Source organism: Necator americanus, chromosome IV (assembly GCF_031761385.1).
Source record: "Necator americanus strain Aroian chromosome IV, whole genome shotgun sequence".
Classification (NCBI taxonomy): domain Eukaryota; kingdom Metazoa; phylum Nematoda; class Chromadorea; order Rhabditida; family Ancylostomatidae; genus Necator; species Necator americanus.
This window is the reverse complement of record NC_087374.1, coordinates 4,021,518-4,049,396: the sequence shown is the minus strand read 5'-3', so window position 1 is coordinate 4,049,396 and position 27,879 is coordinate 4,021,518. Positions and strand designations below refer to the sequence as shown.

Sequence of the window (27,879 nt, the reverse complement as noted above, 5' to 3'; positions counted from 1 at the left end):
TTCCTCTAAAATTCTATATATTATGTATAGCTCAACAATTGAGTTCACGGCAGTGTGTGCACTGATTTCCCTCGTGTAAACGAAGGTTTCAGAATTTTTCTTAGCACATTTCACATCATGTTTCTCCTTTATTCTAGTTCTACCTTTCCTTTTTCTTTCTGTATTTCTACAAGCATTTGCTTCCACATTTCTCTTTCTCATGCACGTGAATGAAATGAATGATCTTCCTTTTTTTTTAGAAAGAAAAAAACCGATTTTATCCTCTATTTATTCAATATCCTATTCTTTTATGATTTTCCATGTTAAAAATTTTCAATTTTGGATACAACTGCTCTTTAAGGGCGAGAAATTCTCCAGTTAATTAATTCTAAATCTAAATCTAAATAATCTAAACTAATCAATTTCTCTATAAATTATAAATATAGATTCTCTATACTAAGAATATGAAGATTTGAAAATTTTCCACTTAAAATTTCGGTTTTTTTCTTAGAAAGAAAAAGAAAATCACTATATTTTGTTTTAAAGACTTCAAATTTCAAGAGAAAATTCACTAGAATTCCTTGGACATTGAGAGAAGCAAGTGATTTCCCCGTGGGACCAACAGGTAAGACGTCACATGTCACACAAACATCCTCTGTCGAAATCCTTGCGGTGTTGTTTTCCGAGTTTTCCCGCGTGGTATCGTTGTTGCCGCTCTCCGTGGGCATCTCTGTCGGAGGAGTTTGGTTTGTCGCCGAGGTTCCGATGTGGGGTTTGTAACTGATTCATCCTCCTCCGGACGCGATCCACGGCGCCCGGCCGGTTTTCCTCCTCCGTTACGTTTCCTGGTCCGTTCATGGTTTGTTCGCGTGTTTGCTCGCCGTGCAGCTGAGTTGAGTTGAGGAGACTCGAGCGGCGGCCTCATACAAACCTCATCGCTACTACTGCTACTACTACTACCACATTCCCGTTACTCCGAACCAACTTCTTTTTTATTCTGACGCGTTTCCCGCAAGCGGTTTTCATTTGTAGTTCTTGTTGTTTGGTCGTATCGTTACGGTACGGGGAAAAAAAAACCTGGTGTAAATTGCTGTACATGATCCGTGCCTTCTCCTCGAATTGACGTAGATTGAATCTTGTGCTTCTGAATTGTCTCAGTTACTAAATTAGTACTAGTATTAGTATTTAGTAGGTGGTTTCAAGTATTAGTATTTAGTAAGTGGTTTTAAGTAATTTAAAGTAACTAAAAAAGTTTAAGTTAGTTTAAATAATGGTAGTATTCGGTAAGTGGTTTAAGTATTAGTATTTATTGAGTTGTTTAAGTATTACTGTTTATTAAGTGGTTTTAAGTAATTTAAAGTAAATAAAAAAGTCTAAGTTAGTTTAAAATAATTAATATCAAGTAGTTTAAAGCTACTAGAACAAAAGAAAGTAATAATAATAATAATAATAATAGTAATAATAATAATAATAGTAGTAATAATAATAACCCATTCTCATTTTAAAAATATGAGTAATATAAATAAAAATATGATAAAATTATAATATAATAATCATAACTCATTATAATAGCTCATAATATTCATAATATAATTCTAATATAATTATATATTCATAATAATATTTCAATATATTCGTAATAATATTCATAAAATTCTAATATTCTCCGGAATGTCAGTACTGGTTCGTATTTCAGGACTACTGAAATTCTCTAGAATTTCCACAAATACCACGAAGTTCAAAACTCTTACATACCTCGTGCGATTAAATTATCATTTTCCAGACTTTTCTTCTGCTCTCGGATCTTCCTAAAAGCCTTTAATTTACTTTTATTTTATTTTATTATTTGTACTCTTTATTTGTCTTATTCAAAAATTTGAATTTAACCTCTAATTTATCCACTTTTCTTGCTTTCTTCTGCGTTCCCCCATACTTCGGTGATCCGTGGATTCGAAAGTATAATAGAAGTATATAGTAGAAAGTAGGTGAAGTAAACAGTATAAAGTATACAGGTAATAGGTTTGGCTTTGTTTCCAAATTAAAAGCCTATGGGGTCTTTGAAAAAACGCGATCAATAAATCAATAAATTTTTAGTTAGGAGGTTGTTCCCATAGGGAAACAAAATCAAAATCTATTACTTGTATACTTTACCTTACTTATTTTGTACTATATAATTCTATTATACTTTTTCGAATCCACGGACTTTCGTAACTGGTCGCCTCAGGTCCACTCCATTTAGTTTTTGTACAGCAATTCCTAGAAAGAAAAAAAAAGTGGACGGATTTCGTTACGAGACTGGCTGGCGACTCCGTTGTTTCATTAATCATCAACTCTATACAGCACCGTTACTAACTACTTACACTGTTCCAGAATCCGTCTACGACTTGGATTAATCCATCCGTCGCAAATCGTCGTCAGGATTTTCCTTCTTGGAATGGTAAAATACCATTCGAAAACAATTGTGCCACTGCAATTTCAAATTTCGTACGCCTTGAATTTCGATACTAAAATGTACGGCCTGAAAACAAGCAAAACTTTCAATTTTCAGCAATTTTTACTACTTTAAGGGATTTAATATTGTAGGTAATTGTGAAAATTTTCAGCAGCACCGTAGAAGGGAACCTCCACAAAAATTTTCATCATTCCTCATTCCTCATATTCCTCATTATCTCTCCTGGAAGAATATTATTTCATATCTCATCTTTTCACTTTCTATTAAAATTCTATACATTAAGTTTTATTATATATATATATATATATATATATATATATATTAAGACCCTTTTCGTTAAAATTCTGTACATTATACTTCATCATATATATTAAAATTTAGCACTATAATTTATTTTAAAAAATTAAATTAATTATTGTTAAAAATTAATTATTGAAATAATATATATTTTAATATATATTGAAATAATGCATATGTTTGACATGTGTATATTAAAATATTAGTAATTCTACGTATCATAATTCTTCAGAACAATTCTTCAGATTATTTCCTAGGTGTTGATTAAATTTTCTGGAGAGTAACTGAATCAATATCTTCCATGTTCAGTGCTTAGACGATTCCAGAATTTAGTTAATTCACTAAATCCCAAGTATTTAGTAGTATTTCCCATGTATTGGTACTTATGTATTCACTAGTTTGTAAGGATTTTTTTGATTTACGGAATAAAACTTGAAAAAATTTTTTCGCCATTAGCAGAAGAGGACACTCATGAACAAATCGAATGAGGGAAACAGCTGAACAATCACGCGTGGAACTTCTACGATTAGCTTCAGCACTAACTACTTTTTGACTGTTTTAAACTATTCGTAAAGCTTTTTTTAATTGAAATATGTATTAAAATAATTCATATGTGTAATATACTTATTAAAATACTATCAATTCTATATATTAAAATTCTTTTTGAAAAATTTCTTAAAAAAAACCTCTTAATATTGTTTTATGTTTTTCTCTGGTGTCCTCCGCCTATTTTCTCCTCCACCTGATCAGAAAGACCGTGAGAAGGATTGTTTACTGCTTTTATCGTCTCGTCTCCTCTGTGCAACGCCTTCCAGAAAATCCTCTTCTTGTTGATGTTTACGGGGAATTTCTGAACGTGGACCATCTCACCACGCGTCCTTTGTTCCGTCGTTGAATTTTTGGGTGCTGCCCGGTTCTGTTAAAATTCTGTATATTATATTTTATCATACATATTAAAATTTAGCACTATAATTTATATTAAAATAATACTAAAAATAATAAAATAGTAATAAAATTATATTTCAATATATGTTGAAATAATGCATATGTTTGACATATGTATTAGGTTGGTACAAAAGAAATGCAGGCCTTTTTTGTTTTAATAATTTCAACACTATTTTTTTGATAAATTAATGCTTTTTTACTAGGTATTATAGATTGTTGGAAAGCTTATTATATGAATTTTCTAAATATGTATATGGAATTTAATTCAAATTAATTTGGTGTTGATGTCGCTTATTATATATTAAAATATTCGTAATTCTTCAGAACAACTTTTCACATTGTTTCCTAGTTCTTGATTAAATTTTCTGGAGAGTAACTGAATCCACATCTTCCGTGTTCAGTGCTTAGACGATTCCAGAATTTAAATTTACTACTTTTTTTTACATTAAAATAATACATATTTTAACCGGTTCGGTTCCGCTCGGTTCGGTTCGGTTCACTAAGCGTTAGTGTCAGCCAACTGACCCCGGCGCCATCCCATCCCCTTCCCCCATCCTGTTGGCCTCACTAATTATCCTCTGCATAAAAAGCTGTGCCAGATCCACTCCACCTGGCTCTAATGAACCGTAAGTGCCAGTCCATGAATTGTGTGCGTGTGTGTTTGTTGCTCTCCGGAGCGATTTTAAAACAATTTCCAATGATAAATCCCTGTACACTTCTGGATTTGTTTTCCACTTTCTTCTTTTTTTTTTGCTACCCGGTACGAACTGGTATTATTATTTCATCCGTGCCGTTCTCCTGAAATCGTTCTCGTTTTTGATAGTGTGGCTGTTTGTTTCTCTCAGGAAGGAGCTGATTTTAGTTTCGTTCCTTTTTTTGGATTCTGTTTTTTTCAATTAGATACCATTTATTTATTTTTTAATATTTATTGTTTTATATTTATATCATATTTTTTTACTCGTTATTTTATATTTTTTCGGATTAGATATTGCTTATTTATTTGTTTATTTATTACGCTCAATGGAAAAAAGGATGTGGCAAGGATAAAATAATAAAATAATTATGAAAAATAAAAATGTATGAATAAATAAAAATAATAAAATAATAATAAAATATTGAATGTAATATAAAATGTATATATAATAAAAATATATAAAATATTTAAAAATTCGGCGAATACATAGTAAAAAGCAGAGAAAAGAACATTAATATAATATAAAATAAATAATATCAGTCTCGTGTAGAATTTTGCCCTAAGTAATTTAGTACTTAAACCCATCCAGAGCATTCAGGAAGGATAGTTAAGCATCTAAGAGGTGTGGAGTTAGATGCAAGCAGACTTTGGATATAAGTGACATACATTTACATCAGCCAGCAAGATGATATTATTGATTATATCGATTAAATTATAGTTTTGATTACAAGATATTACTGTAGGTCTCGTTACTTACTGTATTACTGTAGAAAAATATGTAGTACTACGGAATAAGTTTGAATGTGTTCAACGCTAGGCCCACGTTTGTAGGTGCGTATCACATCCTGCTTCCACCGTATCGTGTCACCTTCCTTATTGAGACGTTAGGTGGAATGATCCTCAAAAAGAATGGGAAAAGTGGAAAAAATAAAATAAAAAACTTCTATATTCTCTACCTTTCTGGCATGTAATTGCTAAAAGGGGAAAAAGTAAAAAAAAAATAGAAAAAAGTACATTTCCAATTTGTATCCTGTAACTTCTATTTCCCCCTTCCATGCACGCAATTGCTAAACTTTTTGGGCCATTTTTTGTATGGGAATAAAAGTGCACGAATGTGTTCGACGAATCCGAAGCGCGATTGATTAACTCGTGGACATTTTATCCACTTTTACACTTTGTATGATTGGTGGAATCCGAGCTAAATCAGTTAATCATTTTCTTTTTTTCAATGTTTCAGTTCAATTAATCTCTGCTTCTCATTTTCTTTTTTTTTTTAGTGCTTCAGATAATCTTTTTTCTCCAGCGCTTCTTCTTTTCTCGAGAAGGACTTTCTTTGAGGTGTTCAGTTTCGATCGATTTTTCCGAATGAAGATCCGAGAAATTTTTCTAAAAATCCTTTTAACATGAGTACATAGTTCGTGGAATCTATTCTAGCGTTCCGAGATCGAGCGCTGTGAAGCGCACATAATCCACACTTTTCCATACGAACTCATCAGCTAAGCATTGCTATTGGCGTTTTTTCCCCGCTCAGCAGCTTTCCTCTTATCTTTCTGATTCTGACGGAACAACGCATCTATTAAAACATTTTCGAAGTCTGGAAGTGAAACTACAAAATCTTTTGTGATTCCTATCCGAACAACAATCCATAATCCTTTCGTACAACGGCGTTATCCTTAGGTTTTTTTTCTTCGTCCATTCATCGTAGTCAGATGCTCAGTTCGAGCAAAAACATTAGATTTATACTCCTTTTGTCGGCGTGAAGACGGACTTCAAAAGAAATTGCAAAAAAATTCACAGATGACAGCCACGTAACTGTTTTGCTCACCTTCAAACGATACGTGATAAGATTTTATTGGGCTTCATTCGTTCAGACGCGTATCTGCTTTGTTTCTGGATCGGGGCGATATATATTGTTAAAGGGACCGATTCTGGAACATTTATTACGTCATATATTACTATTATTATTATTATTATTATTATTATTATTATTATTATTATTATTATTATTATTATATATATTGTTGAAGAGACCGATTCTGGAATATTTATTTATTACGTTATATATTATTATTATTACTTAATTTTATTTATTTATCACGTCGTCGTTATCATTTATGTACTTATTTATTATTACTTTATTACGTTATTTACGATTCTTTACTTATTAGGTATTGATGCGTTCAATGGGGTACCACAAGGAAATATAGATAGAAAGGAAGTAAATGTGAATAATAGAGTAGTATAGAGAAATTTAGAGAGAGAGAGGCAGAGAGAGGGAAAGAGGGGAGAGAGAGAAAAAGAGGAGAGAGAGGAGAAAAAGAAAGGAGAGAGGAGAAAAAGAGAGAAAAGCTGGTTCTTTTACTTCCTTATTGATCTACTATTAAAACTGCGTAACAGTCGCTGGCTTATAGTTCCAATAATTTCCAAGCCCTCTCTCCTTGAAACCACCGCATTGGGAACTGTATTTATGTCCTTAACTTAGGTAAATTCTTAAAATAAATAGGTTAAATCATTAAACATAAGCAATGTTCTTCCTTTCTTCCGTTACGGTGTGAAAAAAACAGCAGCATCCATGAATTTGGCGACGATTAATTTTTGCTCACAAAGGAGTGCTGAATGCGGTTCACGGGATTTATTTCATTCCTTTACTTTTATCATCCATCCATATACATTTATTTTAAGTGTAAATAATGTGAGATGAGCACGACTGTCACAAATTTCATGAATCAGGGTTCTACAAGAAAATTCATGGGGTATTCCTTTGTTTCTTCGTAAAAGCAAGGTTTTTTCTCTTTTTTTTTCAAGAGACTCATTTTACTGTTTTTGCTGAAATTCGGCGCCGCTCATTCTCGGGAATTTTTTCAAGACGTCAAAAAAATCCAGAGCCCATCTCTCTGTGCACATGTTTTCGTTCTTCGAATTTCTTCAGGATTTCCAAGCATCCAAGGCCAAAACAGCTTCGAGATTTGAAGGTCTCTTTGTTCACGCAGAGTTAACGCGAGTCCGCTTCATTCTACCTACATTCCTTGTCTCCTCCTCTGTGTTTCTCCCGGCTTTATTTTATGACTGAGCGAGCAACTGCTGTTGTTGTTTTTGTTCGCAGGTTTTCGGCTTTTTTTCACTTTTCTGTTTTTTTTTTCTTTCTCCTTTTTCTCTTCTTCTCTGCTAAAGTGTGGCTGTAGATCAGTTGATTGATGCTCAATAAAAATTAGGAAAAAAGTTGTTGAGGAAGAAAATTTAAAAAATAAACTTCCAACTCTTCTATCCTCTATCTTTCTTGCATGGAATTACTAAACCTTTTTCTTTTTTCCTTTTTCCTTTTTCCTTTTTCACATTTTCTATCAGAATAAAAGGCTGTAGTGAGTGATAGAACTGCCGAGAAATGAGAATCCTGAACAGAATCCGAATCCTACAATGAACAAGGGCACAATTTCACCGTTTTACGTTATAAATCAGGATAAAACTGATGTCTTTTCTCCTCTTACAGTGTCCAAATTGATCATTCTTGTTTTTTTCTTTTTTTTCCCTCTTTCTGCTTCTTCGCGTTTTGAAATGAAATGAAATTTGAAAAAAAAAATGAAAGAAAATGTACTGTATCTATTTTTGAACATATATCGCTGGAGCTGGACAGCCTTTATTAATATTCCTCTGTAGTCTGCTCGATGCGACTATGCTGTATAATATTGAATGTTCGTAACGAAACGTATTAATTGATCGATGGGAAAAACTGTTCAGGAACCGGAATTCCTACATTTCCTCTTCTTCTTTTTTCTTTTTTTTAATGCCTATTTTCTCATCGTGTGAACTTTTTCCATGCTTCCTAGCTGCTTCCATGTATATCACCCACAATTCCAGAAGATTTCTTCAGTTTTTCCGCAAGTCGTCACGATGAGGGCGTTGACGGTTGTGCTGCTCGCTTTCCTTATGAATGTTATAGCGGAAAGGCCGAAAGTGAAGGATAGCACTGGTGCATTTCTCGTGAAAATCAGGTGAGTACTGTAGGGATTTATGGTCGGGTCACGAACGAATTGGAACATGGTGCAATTGCGTACACGTACGGTTGCGCTCGAAGCCCGACGTGGTGGAGCGTAGCGGTTCGGATTTACGCGGGACCATCACCAGGTGCAACGATGAGTGGTGCCGGCGAGGGTCCCCGCTTGATCCTAACCGCTACGCTTAACCGCGTCGCTTCGAGCGCAACTGCACCGTGTTTCGCGTCGTTTTGACCCTACTAAACGTTGCCTTTTTGTTACCGTAACCCACCAATCTTTACGTTAAACCCACTTTAGCGATATCCCAGTCGGATCGTGCGGTTCGGACTCGTATTTCGGTTTGGGCATGATGAACGGTAGTCTCGAGGAATGCGAAAGGTGGCAACTGACTGATCCACGCGCGGCCAGGGAGTACGAGGAGTATAAATGCAAACATCTTCGGGGTTAGTTCATTCGTTCGGATTGACGTTCTCTTATCGATGTATCTTCAATCGTTGTGAGATCTTCCGCTTCATCGTGGCGAAAAGTCCTTTAATAATCTACCCGTTCCCATTTCGTGGTCGCAATTCCTCGTCCTATCGCACTCTTTCTTTCCGACGTCTTGTGTTCGGTCGTGTTAAATTCATTTCTAATCGCTTCCTAGTTGTTTTTTTTTTTTTAAGTTTTTGTTGAATGTCGAAATTCCTTCTAAATGGCGCGCCAGATTTCTTGGCGCACGTACACGATGTTTTTGTCATTTTACACTAGCCTCTGTATATTTTCACTCCGCTTTCACATTTTCGTATACCGTGGGAAAAACGGTGGCGGTCACGTGATGAAATATCACGTGGTTATTTCCAAAAGAAAATACAGCGTTTCAAAAAAGGGGATGTACTTTATGTGTGTCCGCTAATTACTACTATCCACTAATTAGTACGAGGTGTAATGTCAGCATTTAGTATCAAAAAGTACTATAGTAAATGAGTAAGTAGTATAAATAACAAGAACGGGAGAAGATGTTGTAGGGTCTCTTAGTGACTTTAGCTTACATGTTATCCTGTTCTGTTATACTATCCTCTAAGATCCTCTAAGACTTATGTTTAGATCCTAGCGCCTCGATCGATTTAGTTATTTACTTCAAGAAATAAGGGCACCACTGAGTGCCTCCGTCCCCCTCCCCCAACTACATTTTATCCAGGAACTGCTTATGTCCTACGGAGTTTAAGGGCTTCAGTTGAAATAAACTCCTCGTATGACAAACCTCCAGAGTTCCTCTGTCCTATTAATCCGTGATTCATGTGACAATAAGATTGCAGCGTTTTGCATTAAATTTGCAATTTTCAATTCCGTACTATTGAAGTTTCTAGTTTTCTCCTCTTTTTTCGTTTCTTCATTTTTATTCATACGACTGATTGTAATCTTTGAGATTTATCCTGGTTGACATTCAAAAAGTGCGTAGGCGAAAGACATGAGCCATTGTTATGTACGTATTGTGACAAAGTGCATGTTCGGAAAACACCTATGACGGATTTGGTCATTCGTTAAAGGCAGCCCGTCGTGAGATTTTCGATGTCTGGATCTCTCATGGACAATATTAACTTCGGGGTGTAGATTATGAAAATGGACGTAGCGACGCTGAATTCTGCCTAATCGTCCTGAAACATATCGTGGGAACCAAGTTAGTTCCTACGAGGTACGTTAGAACGCGCCCGCATTGCAAACGCTAAGGTTCCCTATCCAGGGTTTTTCGGGGCCTATCCAGGGTTTTACTTGAATAAGCTGGTGAGGAGACTTAATTAATCCTCGACCACTCGCTGATGGACGCGGTGTGTGCGCAAGAGTGGACCGTTCTCACGTACCTCGTAGGAACAAACGCCTTTCCCCACGCTGTTTTCCAGGACAATTAGGGAAAATCGACCGAGACCACGTTCATACAACTAATCTACACCTCGAACTCTATGTTTTTCCTCCGGTTTCCCAACTACGCCAGTCAGGGGTACGCTGCATTTAGGAATCGTCCGAAAATAGTAAGAGGATTACTAGTTTTTACGCGGCTATGTACGCATTTCATTTTCTAGGAAATCTAGGAGAAATATAGGAGGGGAACCTCCTATCTAGGAAATCATTGGTAATGTTAGTTCTGTAACATACTTTTTTCCGTGATTCCATGCTCTGCATTACAATGTGATGCTGTCACGGAGAGCTATGTACTAATGGTTTTGCCGAGGTTTCATGCGAATAGCGGGGATTATCACTTAGTGACTGACGGCTGTCTCTCCGATGAAAATCGACGAAGCGGATTGTCGCGTGGTCGCCGGCGCCGCCAACGTTGTTGCAACACAAAATGATGCATGAGTTGACGTGAGCCGCGGCTACGGCTACGGCCGATGCCGGAAAACTCTGACGACGGGGAGGATGAGTGTAAAGAGGTGTGTAAGTGCGTGAGAGTTTCGTGATACGACGGGGATTGCCGGCGTTTTTGATGTTTTTATGGTCGAAAACTAATCTTTACTTTCGAATGGACGGTGGAGGCTTTCATTAACTGAGAAAAACAGAAAAAATAAGTCTGAGGGATTTTCCCGTTGCTACGCTCGTGGTCGCGATTGTGTAATTAGTTTTTTTTCGGAAAAGAAAAATTGGAAAACCACCAAATACACAAGACATAAGTGGGTTTAATAAATGAATTAAATAAATAAAAATTCAAATATATAAGTAATAATTTTCGACCAAACGTTTTCCTGCGTTGGAACCGCCACATACTTCTGTCTATATCGTCCATAAGTGTCTCTATGATGTTTCTAGATGGGACCTTTATTAGCCTGACCTTTTTCGCTTTGTTTAATGTTTGGAGAAAACCCCATCGATACGCTAGAATCATGGATGAAAGGTCATCGCTCTGTTGAGTGCACCTAGCGTTCGATAACTACTCGAACGTAATTTCAAAAGGTCAACCATCTCGAGTGGTCTTAGCTTATTGTTACAACAAATAGTTCAGATGTAGTGGGTTTTTAGCACTACGTGTAACATTGTTACAAGTACCCGTACACGCGCCGTCTTTTGGGAAAAGGAAGGGATCAGGTGCTAATAAACGTCATTTCACTCGTAAAATGTTCGATGGAACTTGAGTCTATGAAATCCGCGCTCCAAAATGTCGTTTATACATAGACAACCGTGCATCCAATGTTCTTATATTGTTTAATTCACAGATTTGCAATTTTTCTCCTCATTTTCCCTCCGAAATCCATGAATTCATTATTTTTGTCAAACACCAGAAAAGCTTATTTGAATTAATTTGAATTAATCTTATTTGAATTTGAATTAATCTGAAAATCATTAATATTAACTGAAATTTTTAATTAAAAATTAGTAAAAATTATTAATTAATTGATTCGAACGCTCGCTGACATCATCGAAGTCCCTTCCCAAGAAAATGTAGTTGCTCCAACACTAAATCTGTAAATTTTCGTCTGTTTGAATGCTAAATGAAGTTCAGTTATTGTTGATGTTGAATTTTTTCAAATTTTTTGAAATATCTTTTCTAATTTGTATTCTCTATTGTTTTTTAGGTGGGTTTCTTAGTTAACGTTAACAATACTGTGCGTGTATATGCGTACGGGAGTCCACAGAAATGTAGTGGGTACCCGCGCCATTTTCGAAGCGGTTCGAGTTGAAAAATGATTCAAAGTCATTCCGATCTCTTTAATTTTTTGATTTTAGCGGAGTAATTCCGTTTGAAACGCTTCTACATAGCAAATAACTAATAACAAATACTTCTACATAATTGTTAATTCCACCATCGTGCTTACCATGCTTAACGGTGGAACTACCGTATGAATGACATCCAGACCCATTTCTGTAATCTGTTGTGTAGTACACAGGTAAATTGTTCGATGCATTTTGATATCTTTATGGATTTCATGTGAAGTTTATGGTTTCTTGAAGATTAAAAATTAAAGAGATGTAAATAGATATCAATCGATTTTCTTTGGATTGCAAAAAATTGGATTTTCCATATATTATTTTATCTTACTATGCTCAGCTTCTAATTCTCGGCATATTTTTTTTTCTACGTAGGACCCAGTGCCTGCAATTCGTTGCATGAAATCGATTGCGCTCTGAGTGTTGATTAGGTGGAACTCGAAGAATACCTTCTTATCCAGATGACAAAGTATCCTATAGTAGCGTCGAAGGGGACCGAGGCTAGTACTAGCACTCATCGCTACAGTTCGCGGTGGTCCCGCCTTGATCCCGACCGCTAGCTGCACGCGTCGCTTCGAGCGCCGACGCTTACGCAACTGCACTGTGTGCTTCATGTCTCCACATTTATTGTTCTTATAGAGCTGGTTTTTTTTTTCAGTTGATGGGAAATTTTGTGCACAAGTTGAAATGAGATATCGCTAATTTTCAAGAAAAGTTCCTCATCACAGCATCGTTCTGGTCGTCTTTTAAATCGGACAAGCTTTTTGTTTATTTCTTCATGCTTCTTAGATGAAGCCTATATTATTTTGGAACTCTCTTCAATTATTCTGTATGAGATTATTATTCCATGAGAGAAGAGTTGCATCTTATGTGTTTCATCTTACTATTAGAACAGGTGACTTTTCTTTTCACTTCTGGCTGCTTAGAAGTCCGTTATTGATGCAAGTAGGAATTAGATAGCTTTTTTTAAAAGGTGGATTCCCCGTGCACATATTGATGGCTGTCCACCTTTTTCTTTACAATAGATGTAGTTCTGAAATTGATGACGGCATCGCCGCGTTCGTATGTGACGAGTGGAGCATCTTAATTGCCGTGGTATAGTCGGATAAAAACGACCTGAAGTTTGTTGAGGTTGCATAGGCAGCTGCGCTCGAAGCGATGCAGTGGAATGTAGCGGTTAGAATCGAAGAGGGTCCCCTTAGCACCACTCACCATTGCAGGTCACCTCGATCCCGTGCGCTAGCTCCGCCGCACCGCTTCGTGCGCAGCCGCCTACGCAACTGCACCGAATCTCATGTCGTTTTGACTCGACTATATCATATATATACATATATTGAGATTAAGCCAGAAATTGTTGATAATAGTTTTCTCTTTTATTTTTTCAGTACATGCCCGAATGGAAGGCAACAAATGTGTATGTGAAGCGAAATGGAAAGGACCCATTTGCAATGAATTCGAAGGATGTCCAGAAGGTCATGCACTTCTTGGCAAAGTGTGAGTTCTTAGTTCAGCTTAGTTCTTGACTTTAAGGCCGAACTATTTACACTCTTATTGTTTACATTTTGAGGAGAGTAGGAGTCTTTTTTCCTATTATCGTTTAACATCCGAAAGTATCTCTCGTTCTTAACAGGTGCACTGCGAATGTTTGCCAACATGGAGGGACTCTTGCTGTAGGAAAGAAAGAGATCGAATGTATTTGCGAAGTAGGTGGATTTATTTACTTTTTAATCCATACTACTTCAGTACGTTCTGCAATTTTGCGGAGAATTACTGTGTAATTTTCATGTTTTAATGTTCTCTACTCTTTTTTTTTCTTGAAAAATGCGGTACCCGTTCTCAAAGCGGCTACGTTGTTTTCTTTTCTTTTTTTACTGGTACTGTGACCGTTGAACGGAGTGGTGGTGTCTGTCCATCCTCGTCCGCCAAATTTAATCTTTTTCCACTATTATGATCATTTTCTAAACATGCCGTACTTTTGCGATCTGACTTTTGTGCCATCAAAAGCTCAGTCTTTGCTTTCTTTTGAACAGCAATAGCTGGATGAAATCTGACTACACGTTTTTTATCCGCAGCTGTCACAACGTGAGTGAGTTTTCAGACTCGTTGTCTCTTGCTTCTTCCCTCAATTCTGTTCCTTTTACACTGAGACATCTTTCGCCGCGATGTCTTAGATAGTGGGATCTTCTTTTTTGAATTTTAAGATTAAGGAACACAGAACACCCAAGTTCTTATCCATAGTTCGGGGAAATTTGGCTTAGGAGATAACCCCGTTCCCAGTGCAACTCATGAACTTTCTCCTGCTGCCTCACCTTTTGCGCTAAACATTATCCAAGTCCGCTTCTTGGGAATAATAGTCAACACATGTACTGACGTCTCTGCACGCAAACATTGTTTCGCAAGCGGCAAACTGCCGGAAGGATCGCGAAATCCAGGAAAGAAAAATAGAAGCGCGATATGAGAGGATTACCGTGAATACCACCATAACTGCGATAGGGAGGAGCCGGACTCTCCTCAAGAGGGTGCAGCTCATGGGATGCAGCGCAAGTGGTGAGGATCCCTTCGCCAACCATCCTAGGGATAAGGGGCTCCCTTTTCCAACTGTCCAAAAATGAAGGGGGCTGAAGCACTGGCTCCGACTATCGCATGTATGAAAACCCAGGCGATAGTTCGGTGAGCGTATCCATGCCATCACTGCTTCCACGAAGTCGTTTTGTATAGGCCCAAAGGCAAAATTCAAAAAATAGTCATATTTCGATCGATTGGTCCCCTTTTTATCATTGAACTAAGGTCTGCTCGTGATACTGATGGGTCCCACATTCTACAACACTTCCACTCCCATTTTGAATCAATCCAACGTATCTTACCGATCTATTTGACGACTACGAAAAAAAGGCCCAATTTCTATTGTCTCCGCATAACGGGCCTCTTCTTCACGTTGAAGCCTTATTAGCTTCCAGAAAAAAAAACTAATGACTGTTCAACAGTGGAACTAAGTGACGACAGGTTCAAGATCAAGGGAAGATCGCAAGTGTTTTCTGAATTCTTTACATGTTTAATTTTTGCGGTGCTTGTATTGGCCGATAACGTTTGTGGGAGATCGGAAGTAAGTGTTACTCTTGGAGCAGCACAACGATGTGCTTATTACCAGCTTCCCGGTACTATTCAGCTAGTTGGCTGTTACCTTGGAAACTGAAGTTTGTCCTTGTATGTTTGCACTATCCTACGGAATACTATTTATGGCCGATAAATGAGTGCTAGACATGTCTGAAAGGGTAAAAACACTGTTTCGATATATTGTCTAATCCTCACAGTCATTTTAAGGGGTTCGTAAACCTCAAACGACATTGAATTGAAATGAACGTGGTGACGCATCCCAACCGGATTGATTAACACTTTATCTTTTATCCTTTATTGCTAGATCTTCTCTTTGTTCTTGGAACTACATGCTTTTGCGGCAGCGAAGTAACTTTTTCCTTCTCTGTGATAACGTTCTTTTAGGTGACAAATGTTTTCTGGGCCCTTTATCTCTCGTTCATTATTTCAGATCCCGTGGGATGGCCGCTACTGTGACAGGTTGGCGTGCTGGCGAAAGACCAAATTCGGTACGTTCTGTTCGAAATTCATTCGATCGCTGCCGTAAAGCTGCTTTTCGTCTATGAGCGGAGCGCTTCCATATAAAAAAGTTTTAAGAGGGTTTATGGAAGGACTGTGTTCAGAGGCGCAATTGCATATTTAAAGGCAGCATATCACGAAACTGACGTAGTTGGGAAATGTATGGGGAGTTATAGAGTTCGGGGTGTGGATTAGTGTGAGTATGAGTACGTTCGAGCGTGGCCTTCTTCAATTCCCCCCTAATTGTTTGGAAAAAAGGGCGTGGGAGGGGTGTTTGTTCCTACGACGAAGTACATTTCCCTTCCAGTCCCCTCAGTACCTTATTCAAGGTTTTATTTGAAAATGCTGCTGAGAAGACCTCGTTTGTTTTTGAACGCTCGCTCGTGGGTACGGCTCATGTGCAAGAGTGGCGCGTTCTTACGTACCTCGTAGGAACCAAGGTTGTTTCCCACGCTGTTTTACAGGACGATTAGCGAAAAATTGAGCGTGATCACAATTATACTCGTAATCTACACCTCGAATTCTATATTGTCTACGTGAAATCAAAACACATCGAAAATTTCATGATGCGTTGCGCTTAACTCCGTGAATTATGGGCTCCATGGACGAGTTTGTAATGCCACCGTTCACTCTGGCGCGTGCACAATTGCGGAGGGTTTTCACGCACCTCGTAGGAACAAAACCAGTTTTCGACGCCCTTTTTTACGACCATTAAGTGGGCTTAATTGTGGCCAAATTCTGCTAGTACTCTACACTCTGAACCCTATATTTTCCCGCAAGTTTCCGCGCTACCTGCAGGTGTAGTGTAGCGGTTAGAGGTTCCGCTTCCTGCACGATCGACCGCCCTAGTGCTCACCAAGCCTTTCATCCATCTGGGGTCGATAAATTGGTACCAGACTTGTCTGGGAGGATAAAAACACTGGCTTGACACATCGGCGAGTCACCGCAAGTCATCGTAGAGGCCAGTTACACATTCGTGAACCTCAAACGATTCCGAATTGAAGTGAACGTGGAGGCGCATCCCGAGTGGATTGATTAACGCCAGAAACTTTATCCTTTTTATCCTTTTTCGGCCAATTTCGTGATACCTTTAGAGAACATGAGCAGCGAAAACAAAACCATTCTTACAAGCTTCTTTCTAGTACTGAAACGGATAAGATAACACGTTACAGGACAGGACAAGCGATTCCGTAATCAAGTGGATCATTGCGTTTGCACTTCCTACTTCGAAGGTGACAATTGCGATAAAATCATCGCTTGCATGAACGGAGGTGAACTACAAGATCACAGGTGATCCTTGAGTTGTTCTTTGAGAGCCTATTGTATTGTTGCGCTGTTGAGGAACAATTCGTCCTTTTTTGGGGGCATCTTAGAGAATGTTTGCTTTATTCATTGTTTTGTTGCCGAGTTTCCACTTATAGAAGCACTCAGATCGAGCGGGGCCTCCGCGTTCCATTGTCTTAGAGTTGTTGTTTCGTGTATAGAGAAGTTCACACTTCAACACTGGGTAGTTAGCACTTGTTATGATGTGGGAAAAACCATGAATGGGTCCATTATATTCGTGGAGATACAAAGAAGCACTTTTGTCGTCGAAATAGCATGAAGTGAAGAAGATTAGAAACAAAATAAATAACAAAAATAACACAAAAGAATAGATAAATGAAAGAAAAATAAGAGAACGATAGAAGGAAAAACTAAAAAAAAAAATTAAAGATATAAAAAGGAACTGTCATGTGATAATGTGTGTAAGAATATATGGGAGATGATGCTTTTTCTGTTCATTCATTGCTAAAATGCTCTAATGCATGCTTGTACAGTGCGTTACTGTACACATTTTTCTAAAAGATTTAATATAAAGTGATAGAATTAAAATTTTACATTTCTCTAAAGAACATAGTTTTGAATGAAAATACAGCTAGTTCATACAATACACACTGTGGTATAGTATAACCTGTAATACAGTAATATAATAGTATATAATATTACATATAATATAGTGATATCGCAGTCAGAGCAGTCCAAAAACGTGAGTGAATGTTTCAAAGTAAAAAGTACTTCTTTTATACAGATATGTGATATAAATACATTTAAAAAACAATTCTCATGCACCACAGCTGCGTGTTCTCTTTAATATGGTAATGTAATTCAGGGGAGTGGAAGTAATTTGTGTAAACAGTTCGTCCATCGTAATTTTTCGATCGATTCAGCTCGTTCTTCTAATTTTAATGGTGAGAGGAGAGGGGTGGAAGTAAGTAGGAGGAAGTTTTGAGGTAGATTCACCTGTGAACGGAGGCTTTCTACGACTCATTTCTTCGTGCTTTCACCATGTGTTTACATTCTCTAAACTGAAAAAAACATGAAAATTGCAGGTTTTTTTTTTAAATCCGTGAGTTCTTTTTTCTCTAGTGCCAGTGAGCAGGTTTTCTTGATGCACATGTTTTGTAAACTCATGCGAGTTGTTGAAGACGTTTTCATTTCATTCTCATTGGAATCTTTGATCTTTGAATGTTATTATAGGGTTTCATTGTAACCCAGGAGGATAGACATGTTTTATCTAATGTCCACAGTAATGAATTTGCGAATCCACGAATAAAATAACGAAAATAGAAAAATATAAATGTAGGTAAAATGAATAATGAATAATTTAACCTTATGCGAATCACTTTAATGGTAAATATGTATTGAACAAATACTAACTAAGGAGATTCTACGTCTAGCTCTGTAGCAGTAGTGGACGTTCTTATATCCGTTCCACGATAGTGTTCCATTGACTTAGATCGGATTATGTGAAGAATAAGTAGGAGGAAGTTTTGAGGTAGCTCAGATTATATCACGGTGAAGATTGGGCACCCTTCCACCATTTACCTCATTCAGCCGGAATTTTTTTTATTTCTTGAAAAAACAAACTTTAAGAACTGTGTTGCTTTGAATATGTGTCCATCTCTCGGCTTTATAGAAGTTTTCCTTCTTTATTTACTATATCATTTCAGATGTATCTGCAAAGAAGGTTACGGTGGAGAAGTTTGCGAGAAGAAATGTCAAAAGGGGCAAGTCACGTGAGTGAAGATGTTCTTCTATTATTGAATTTTGCAGTATTTTTCTTTGTAGGAATTAAAAATTAAAAAAATGACAAATGATGCAAAACAGTTTCCAATCACCACACGATGGTGATGTTGTGGGGGTCAGCTTAATTTTTCATGTAAGATGTTGATATTGGCAGCTGTGTTGGGGAAATGTATTGCTGTTGTTTTTACAGTACTGGTTTAAATATACATAAACACGTCCTTGATGGAAGCTCCATCGATGTTTTTTTTTCTGGAGATATTTGCACGCCAGTATGCATAGCTAATCTTCTCGAATTGAACGGTCTGCCTGCGTGGGTTGGGAAAAGCCTTTCGTCTTTCCTGGAACAGAGCATATATGGCTTTTGGACTAAACAGAAAAAGCAATTTAGTTGATGGATGAATCTACAGTAATCCCCACTATTTCAATATTTCTTTGTTTTTATTGGTAGTATACATACGTTCGGAGGGGTAATTCTCGAAGCCTTTCCCTTTTCTTATTTCTCCATTGTACCATATTACTCGGAAACATATTCATCCAGCAACGTCAATTGCGTTCCACGTTCCAGTCCCGGGACAATTTCTATTCATTCGTTTCGTCTTTTAAATATACACTGATGGGATATTTTGGAGGTTTAGGTATTCGTGAAGATCACTTTTATGTATTAGAACAATGAATGGAATTAGAACTGTTAGAAACAAAGAATTTCCTGAAGTTTCTGTATTACATGATGACAAATAAGCGGAACTTTTATTGCTTGTTGTCCAATAGGCTTTCTAATCTAGCTTTTACTAAAAGTTGGTATTTTATCTCTAGAGGAAGCTTCATTCTACCGTAGTCTTTAAGAAGCGATCTTGAATGAGTACTGTCAAAAAACCTCAAAAAACCACCTGACAATCTGCCGATTAGCAACTGAGACATGTTTTTTAACGCTAAATAAGTAAAATTATTGGTATTTGTAATTTATAAGAAGAAGAAACCTTCTTCTATATGCTATAAGGAGTTTGATATGTGACGTATTGCATGCTTTTTTGAATTCCCATATTTTTTGAAATTGACTTTTCTCATATTTCGTGAATAGTTCCCATCGCTAGTTACCTTTCACACAGGAGTATTTAAAAAATCAGCGAAAAATTAGAGATAATTAGCTGAAGCCAGTCGATTGTTTGGAAGAACTAAATCTTAAGTTCTAAATTTTGTTAGGGATTCAGTCAGATACTAATTACTGCCTCGAAAAATTTTATTTGTGTTCACTACCAAATCTCAACTACTGCAGATACTGTAGGAATATATTTCTTTTTCCTTCTGAACGAATTATGACGCGTATTTTTTGCACAATACCTCCCCTTCTATAAACAGTAGAGGAAGTTTAACAAGATTGCTGTCAAGAAACGAATATGACTTTTAGTTTTTTTTTTTTTTTTTTTGGATGATCCATGATGAGGAAATTTGTTACCGTGGTGACATTTTACACTTAGTGCGCGTGGACTTTGCTAGTGTTTTCGTCTCGTTGACGATCTTAGAGACTTATTGGAACCTAAAAGCTTGTAGAAGTGAAAATAAATGTTTGTCGTTATGACCGAAATTCCCGAACTTGTTTATGGCTCGCATCCTGTCGTCAACAGTGTTCATAGGAGATTTAAACTACACGCTCACGATGAAATATTAGGCACAGGGATACTTAGTGTCGTTACTTTTCAAGTAAAAATTTCAAATAAAAATTTTTCTATTCATTAACCAGGAGATCAAACAATAGTATAATCAACAAATTACTCAATAGCATTTTCCCATCTAATAGCAGTGACATAATAGGCTTTAAAAACAAGAAGAAAAATGGCTCTTTTCAGTAGTTTTTTTTTCTGCCTGAAATAAATAAGCCGGTGTTTAGTAGCTTGGAAATATTGAACCAGTCGTAAATTTACCGGTGTTTTTCATCAACAACGGTGTGCGTTTGATCGACATTGCTTTCACTGAACGTTTCATGTAAACGACCAAACGATACGGTAGTTGTTGTGATGAAAATTCGTATTTGAACAGTTGTTCAAAACAACGTGTGGTTGTTTTCGATGGTTAACATTCTAAACAATGGTTCTGTCGTTCTGTCCCCTTGTTTTGATCGAAAAAGAAATAAGGTTGAAGTCCTGGAGGAATATATTACATGGATACTTAAATACCTACCTTCACTGATCGTGTGAACATCAGAATCGTTTCCATTTGTTTTTTCAATTTCGAATCATCTAGAAGGTAGTTGATGGATTTTCCAACTGATCACCATGACTAGTTGATCTGCTATTGATCTATTGATCAGATGGGGTAGCAATTTATATGTGTGTCAAGATACAATCCATTTCAGATGTTCATCCTGCTCCATCATGCCCGTTATCGCTCTACTAGTCAGCATCGTAGCCGCAGTTGTATCTTGGCAGTGACGTTGATGAGTTCGGAAGCAACTTCTTCATCGTGATTATGGGATAAGTTCGTTCCCATCATCATCATCATCATCTTATCCGCTGACTGTGCTGTTCTAAGCGGTTCCATTTGTTCGCGGTTGTTTTATCAACCAACTTTCACCTCAACTAAATTAGTTTATAAGAACTGCGCTGTTATTCCCATTCATTCTATGCAGAAGCTCGTCCTTATAAGCTATAGATCGTTGTACATATAGGTGATCTAATCGCTCCAATGTTAACGCATGTTGTTGTATATTTTAGTACATTGCTTATCGTCGTCGACTCGTTTCGTTGTGAAGAAAAAAAAAGAAGAAAAGATCATTTTAATTCTACTGCCGATGGTCTTGTTTCATTCGTAGAAATAGCTTGCCAGTTGCGAAGATATTTTGTTTTTGTCTTTTCTCCTCAATCAAACAGGCTTTCTTTTATTTTTGTTATGCGCGAGTAAAGTTGTGATTATGAAGAAGTGGTAGAGTAAATGGTTTGCACTGTGAAGTCTAAAAATCGAGTTTCGGAATGAGACGAAACTTCCCAACTAATGGTGGATTTGTCTGAGATCCATTCCATTGGATCACAGTCGTACTCATTCATAACAATTATTTATTGCACTTTGCTTATTATTATTAGGTGTATAGCACGATATAACAACTTTGAGAACGTACGCCCGAAAAAATTGTTATTTGAAGTTAAACTCGTGCTAAAATACAGTAGTAATAAGGTTTTTATTTGATGCTTTCAAGCTCTGCGATGCTTGGAGCCGTATGAAAATCAATAACTCCATCCTAAGAATTTTCTACACATACTATCCATTTTGGATAACGAAAAAGGTGTGAATCTTGACTGTTAGAATACATTTTAGGTGTATTTCTAAGCAATAGAGGTCCGCAGCGACCAATATTCCTTTTGAACCTCCTGTTGTCTGGAAACTGTATTAGTATCACATAGATACCCCTGAATGGACGATCCAATGGATGGAAAATTTATCAGTGCTGAAGTGGAACAGAAGGAGAAATCTTACAAGACATCGTTGAGGCTCATTTTCCTCCTTTTCCTGAATTAACGAGCTGTTGGGAATCAGCTTCTCAAACTTCTGGATGAACAAGCCTTCACATCACTTAGATCTCAGCACGCGATACCTGGATGTCTAGGCAGATATAAAGAATTTTATTTGCATTGACAGAAATTCTGACTAGTTTCCTGCAACACAATGACAAAAAAAAACTTTATTATGAGCTGTTACTCACCGGCAAATCGACAACAAAGTGAAAAAAGAAACTGTTGAATAATAATAGGACACTAGTCACTATAATAAAGGCAAGAACAACCCAAAAAGAACCCATATCAAGGAAACTTTCATAAAGAAAGCTCCGAAGAAGGCACAACACTAATCACGACAAGTTTTTAGAGGTGCTAGACTTTATGAGCACCAACCATTAACGTCATTAACCGAGACCACCATGCTATCTATGCATATTTCGCCACACATGTTACTGATAAATATATTCTGCTTTGCCCCGCTGCAGTGATTCAATTACGGTTGGGATTCTCTAGGGTTTATGTGAAATAGTGAAGTATGAAAAGTAGTTACTCTTTTGTTAATGTGTCTCTTTCTGAAAATCAACAAAAATCAAGAATTACATACCAAAGTTACGTTGGTAATGAATATACCGGAAAGGGGAGTTTTTTTTTTTCAACCGTTTATGAATATAGTGGAAAATTCTAACTAGCGGAAAATGGGAGATGTGGACCATAAAATGAACAAACAAGGACCAGAAGATGAAATCTATTACGTGGTTCCCCCCAAAAAGGCAAATTAAGAGTACGTGTTTCATCTACATAGTATAAGAAGCTTCAAGGACCTACTATTTATTAAAGTACTTTTAAAGATGTTTTAGATGGTGCTGAATATCAACCCGAGGAAGGTACAGTTTATATCAGCTGCTGGATAACCGTCTCTGGTAATCAACGAACCTAGAATGATATCATGTGATGTTTTTATAAGTACGCATATTTTAGCACCACCTTTTTATAAGAAGGGGAGTAAAATAAAGAGCATAACAAATTTGAATTCTGAGCTGCGAGGACGCAACACTTGCTTCAATTACCTACATACGTTTCGTTGTCGCAGTTGTAGAGAGCATTTTTAACTTCATTCAACTCTTCAACTTTAACTTCTAACTCTTTACTTTAACTCCAACTCTTACTTCTTAACTTACTTTAACTCCAACTCTTACTTCTTAACTTACTTTAACTCTTTAACTGTATCGCAAATAACAACTAGAAATTCGCCTCAAGTACGAATGGTAAACTGGCGTATAATTACCTAACCATGACACCCTTAGTTATTCTAGCTCTAAACAAACTGATTTCCGGTTGCTCCAACATAGAAATTTCAAAAGAGCATTTGATAAGAAATAGGGATAAGGAGGAAAACTCAAGACAAATTAACGACAATTATCTTGAATGTGTCTTCCAGGTTTTCAGGTGTTGTCTCGGAGTGCTACCATAACTCCCACGGTGGTTTACTGGGAACCTCTCGAAGCATAGCAAGAGTATGATTTAATGGAATGGTCAGTCGTATCCCTCCTTCAGAATACAGCAAAAAATCTCGCAAACGACGACTGGAATGAAAGACGAAAATCGAAACAAGAAAGTAATAGAAAACAGTACAATACTCGTTGCAACTACCCACCCGCTTGCGCCAGTTATGTAACCGGCGGGTATTCCTGCTTGTCGTTGGGTAGCATCAGTTATCATGTCCACGAACTCATCGCCGCCTGGTAACAACATGAACTCTTAGCTCTTTACCTTCACTTTAAACAGAAAAAATAATTTCTTCGTTTGTCAGTCGTTCAACTGCAGTCCTACCTAACTTTTATTGACATTTATTCAACTTTTATTGCTTAAACTGGAGTCAAGATTGTTATTAATGGAATTAAAAATGTCATATTCAAGGACAGTCGAAAATGGGCAGTGCTAGAAGATATTTCGGGTAATGTTCCAACTTAACCATCATAATAAGCCTTTTTGAAGTGATTAAAGAATTACATAGAAATACATCGAAAATATTTGGTATTTCTATCAGAAAAAAAAAAATTCCCCACCTGCATACGAATCCGTGACTAGTGCTATTAGAGCTCCGGCATTTTCAGCGTTGATTATTTTCTCCACGAAAGAGCATTCACTGCAACAATGAAATGAGAGATTATCATGATATAGTCTGCATGACGTGCGACGACGTGTTAGGGCAACGTGCGACGCTGCCGTAACATACGCTCTCCTAGCAAACTCTCCTTTCCCTCTGTTTTGCCAGAATCAAAGAGATATCCCGCTCAGTCGGTTAGCCACATTCAGCGAGACTCACTATAAGCTAACGCTTAAAGAAACACACGGAAACTGCTGCATGGGCCGTCGGAGGCTACGACTGCTTCTTCATCATTATTGTCCAAATAACTGCAGGGTCCACACATAGATTTTAGACCGCACCTTTCTACGGCTTAACTCCCGAAAGCTGAGTATTTTTGTTCTTAAGTAGTCGACTTATCTGCACATCACTAGTGACATTATTCCCAGTCTCAACTTCAAGGACTCTGAAATAATTGAATGGAACATACCCTCTTTCCAAGAGAACGACCTCATTTGGACCAAGTTTATTTTTTAGCGGTTGACATCCGTGAGCAGGGTACGCATACACAAGTGACGCTTTCTACAAAATCTCATACAAAGGCGAGAGAAGCATATAAGATACGAGATAAGTGTGAAGAACAAATCAAGTAAGTAATAGCAATAATAATGATAGTAGTAATAGTATATATTAGCATAATATTATAATACTACGAAGTAAGTGAAGTTGGAACAGTGTCTACTGCTAACGTCGAGAATAATCGTTCGCCTCAAACTAGCGGCGTCTTTGTATCATCACAGAGACTATATTTGAGTCAAAACGATGCGAAGTCTCGTGAAGCTGCAAGGTGAGACCATTCCTCACTTGCTCCATACATATCTGCAGCCCAAGTGGAGCTGGAGATAGTTCCACGTGGATCGCTACTGCTTCTCCACAGCTTCGAGCGCAACTACGCAATGGCACTGGACTTCAGGTCGTTTTCACCCGACTATACCACAAAGAACAAGAATATTACTCAAAACTTCGAAAAAAATACATTTTCTGCATGTATTATGAGAGGGAATGAATCAAAAAGAGAAAGCACAAAGTAATCTACTTACCTTGTAAGAATACTTCGGAAACGGAACTCCGACACTGTGAGAAGGCTGCATTTGATAGGTGTACGACAGTTGTTTAGGATAATCAATGTAGAAAAACAAGACATCCTGAGCTACAAAGTAAGAGGTCATTAGAAGTGTAGCGTACTGTTTTCTTGTTTTTACACAAACATAGTGATATTGTAATGAGAGATCCTCTTAGAATCTGAATCAGTACCAAGAGACAGCCTAATGAACTGAAGCAATTTATCTGGAGAAATCTTCCAAAACAAGTGTCGTAGAGTATGAAATCGAGGGTAAGTGTTAAAGAAACACGTCAAGCAAAGTTCTTCTATTTTCACAAACGACTGCTGGCCAATAACTTGTTCAAGATCTTCTGCCGTTACGTGCAGATTTAAAGTTTCAGGCAATGCGTATACAAATAAACGAACTTGATAGCTCTCCAATATTAGAAAGACTTATTACATGATCTATGCGACGAGTTTGTGCAAACTGCACGTAATTCTGATGGGTACCAATAATCGCACAAATTCGATTGCAAATTACTTCATTCGTCATGGAATAAACTCTGAGACACTTTGATACTTACGATCAATATTGAGAAGTGACACTTTTGACGTCTGAATCAAGACCAACAGCATTTGAGTGGCTGTTTTAATCATTCAATAACTGAATAACTCATTTACAAAGTTATCAGACCACATAAGTTGAAAACCTTCTAACAATGCGTTCAGGAGTGCTTAGTAAAACAATGGAAAGCATCTGAAAACCAAAGCTCTCTCAATGATTTCTCGGATGCTTTCTAATTGGGGAAACGTACAAATCCACAAGCAATTTCAACCGGAACATCTCGAATACAAGAATTGCTAAGTTGGGATGTTTCATAGTGTTTTTCTTCTTCAATGTACTCAGTTCTTTTCATCTTAATTCTAAAAATATAAGGATATAAATGTGCTATTACATTATAGACACATTCACATTCCACATTCAAAAACGAAAGTGAAACGAAGGGAGGAAAAGGTTGTACTGTATATTTTCCTGTAAATGTTGAACGTCCTGTGTGTCAGCTACTGTTCTTATAGTTAATGTATCTGACCCTAACTGTTATATATGTTTTCTCATTTATTGCATTCAGTTGCTATAAACATAAGGAACATAAGAAAATGACTAAGTCGGAAACTGTTTCATGTTTACACTTTTTTCTGATCCCCGTAAGTCTCTATAACTTCCAGTAAAATTAACCGAAGAGTTTTGCAGTTACAGACTAAGCAACGTAACGCTCCACTTTAGCTGACACAATACAACCTTAAAAACCTAAACTGGCATCGGCTTTAAGAAATAAAGACACAAAAAGACTTTAGAAACCACATCATCTTATCGCATTTGCAAAAAGGTACTTAGGTTAGTTCGTTAGTAGGTTCCCTTATAGGTATAAACCTGCTTAGGATCAATGGAACACGATCTCACACATCTAGTCGGTGATATCTGGAAACCATGACTTTTCGATTAGATTGTACAGAAATGAGCGGCTCATATCCTATCGTTCCTGTGACGAAAAAAAAAAACCTCAAGATGTTTACGCACCCTAGCCCCTAGCATAAAATGAAGCAAGAAAATAACGTTCATTGTGAATAAGTCCAACAACTAAATTAGTAAAAATCTAAAAAAAATTACTAGGACTAAAACTACTAAAACCTACCAAACCGTTGGTGTTTTTATTTAGAAAGCCCTTTAAACAATTATACTTCCGAAAATCCTTACCATTGCGACACATGTCCAGCGATCTTTATGCTCCGTTCGTTCAATACTCAAATTGAAACGTTAATCCCGAATTTGGTAAATTTACCTACGTTAGTGACTTCTTCACGTTCTCATGTAAACAGTTAGAAAGATAAGTATCATGAAGATCATAATTTTGTATGTTGATGCTTACAACGTGGTTAATACAACGTTTAGAACTAATTGATTGTAGGAACACACGTCCAACCCCCTTTACTGAATGGAATGGAAAGTTCTAAAGAAGTAGAAGTTGAAGGAAATGACATACCTGCAAAAATGGAGTTCACAGTCACAACCAACAAAAGCGGTAAGAACATCCCATCTAGAGATGCTTGCGGAAACTATTTCTTTCGTCCTCCGTTTGCTAGCAGCTATGTGATAAAGTTCGCCGAACATAAGGCCCGCCACCGTGAAAGCTCTACCGCGAACCTTTACACGCGATATCCCGCGTAGCGCGGCCCTACAGCGAATGAACGACTCCTCTCTCCAGCGGAAGTTTCGTCAAAAGTAGTATGTCACGAAATTGACGACGTTGAGATCTTTCCAGAAATAAATAGGTGCAAAGGTGTAGTCCACTAACATGACTGTGCACAATTCCGCTTAGTAGTCCAGAAAAAAGGCGTGAGAAACAGCCTTGGTTGAACCGATTCCCCCTACAATGTACGAGGTTACGCGATAGAGCGCAAACATCTCTGTCTTCCCCCAACGTTCGCTATC

General features: G+C 37.2%; 3 protein-coding genes across 3 annotated transcripts; 1 reads left to right on the top strand and 2 right to left on the bottom strand.

Moving 5' to 3' along the window:
• Positions 1 to 619: 619 nt before the first annotated feature.
• Positions 620 to 904, bottom strand: RB195_000342 (uncharacterized protein; the record flags this gene model as incomplete). Its single annotated transcript, XM_064196616.1, has 1 exon — positions 620 to 904. One exon carries the CDS (start codon positions 902 to 904, stop codon positions 620 to 622), a length of 285 nt encoding a protein of 94 aa, XP_064052497.1.
• A 7,351-nt stretch (positions 905 to 8,255) lies between these two features.
• Positions 8,256 to 21,141, top strand: RB195_000341 (uncharacterized protein; the record flags this gene model as incomplete). Its single annotated transcript, XM_064196615.1, has 8 exons — positions 8,256 to 8,356; positions 8,657 to 8,802; positions 13,423 to 13,531; positions 13,668 to 13,740; positions 15,582 to 15,639; positions 16,822 to 16,939; positions 18,640 to 18,705; positions 21,066 to 21,141. The coding sequence occupies 8 exons, from the start codon at positions 8,256 to 8,258 to the stop codon at positions 21,139 to 21,141; spliced, it is 747 nt and encodes a 248-aa protein (XP_064052496.1).
• Positions 21,142 to 23,662: 2,521 nt separating this feature from the next.
• Positions 23,663 to 27,479, bottom strand: RB195_000340 (uncharacterized protein; the record flags this gene model as incomplete). The annotated part of the gene is made up of 6 exons (XM_013453324.2): positions 23,663 to 23,783; positions 23,855 to 23,939; positions 24,267 to 24,346; positions 24,777 to 24,868; positions 25,387 to 25,496; positions 27,431 to 27,479. The coding sequence occupies 6 exons, from the start codon at positions 27,477 to 27,479 to the stop codon at positions 23,663 to 23,665; spliced, it is 537 nt and encodes a 178-aa protein (XP_013308778.2).
• Positions 27,480 to 27,879: the final 400 nt, after the last annotated feature.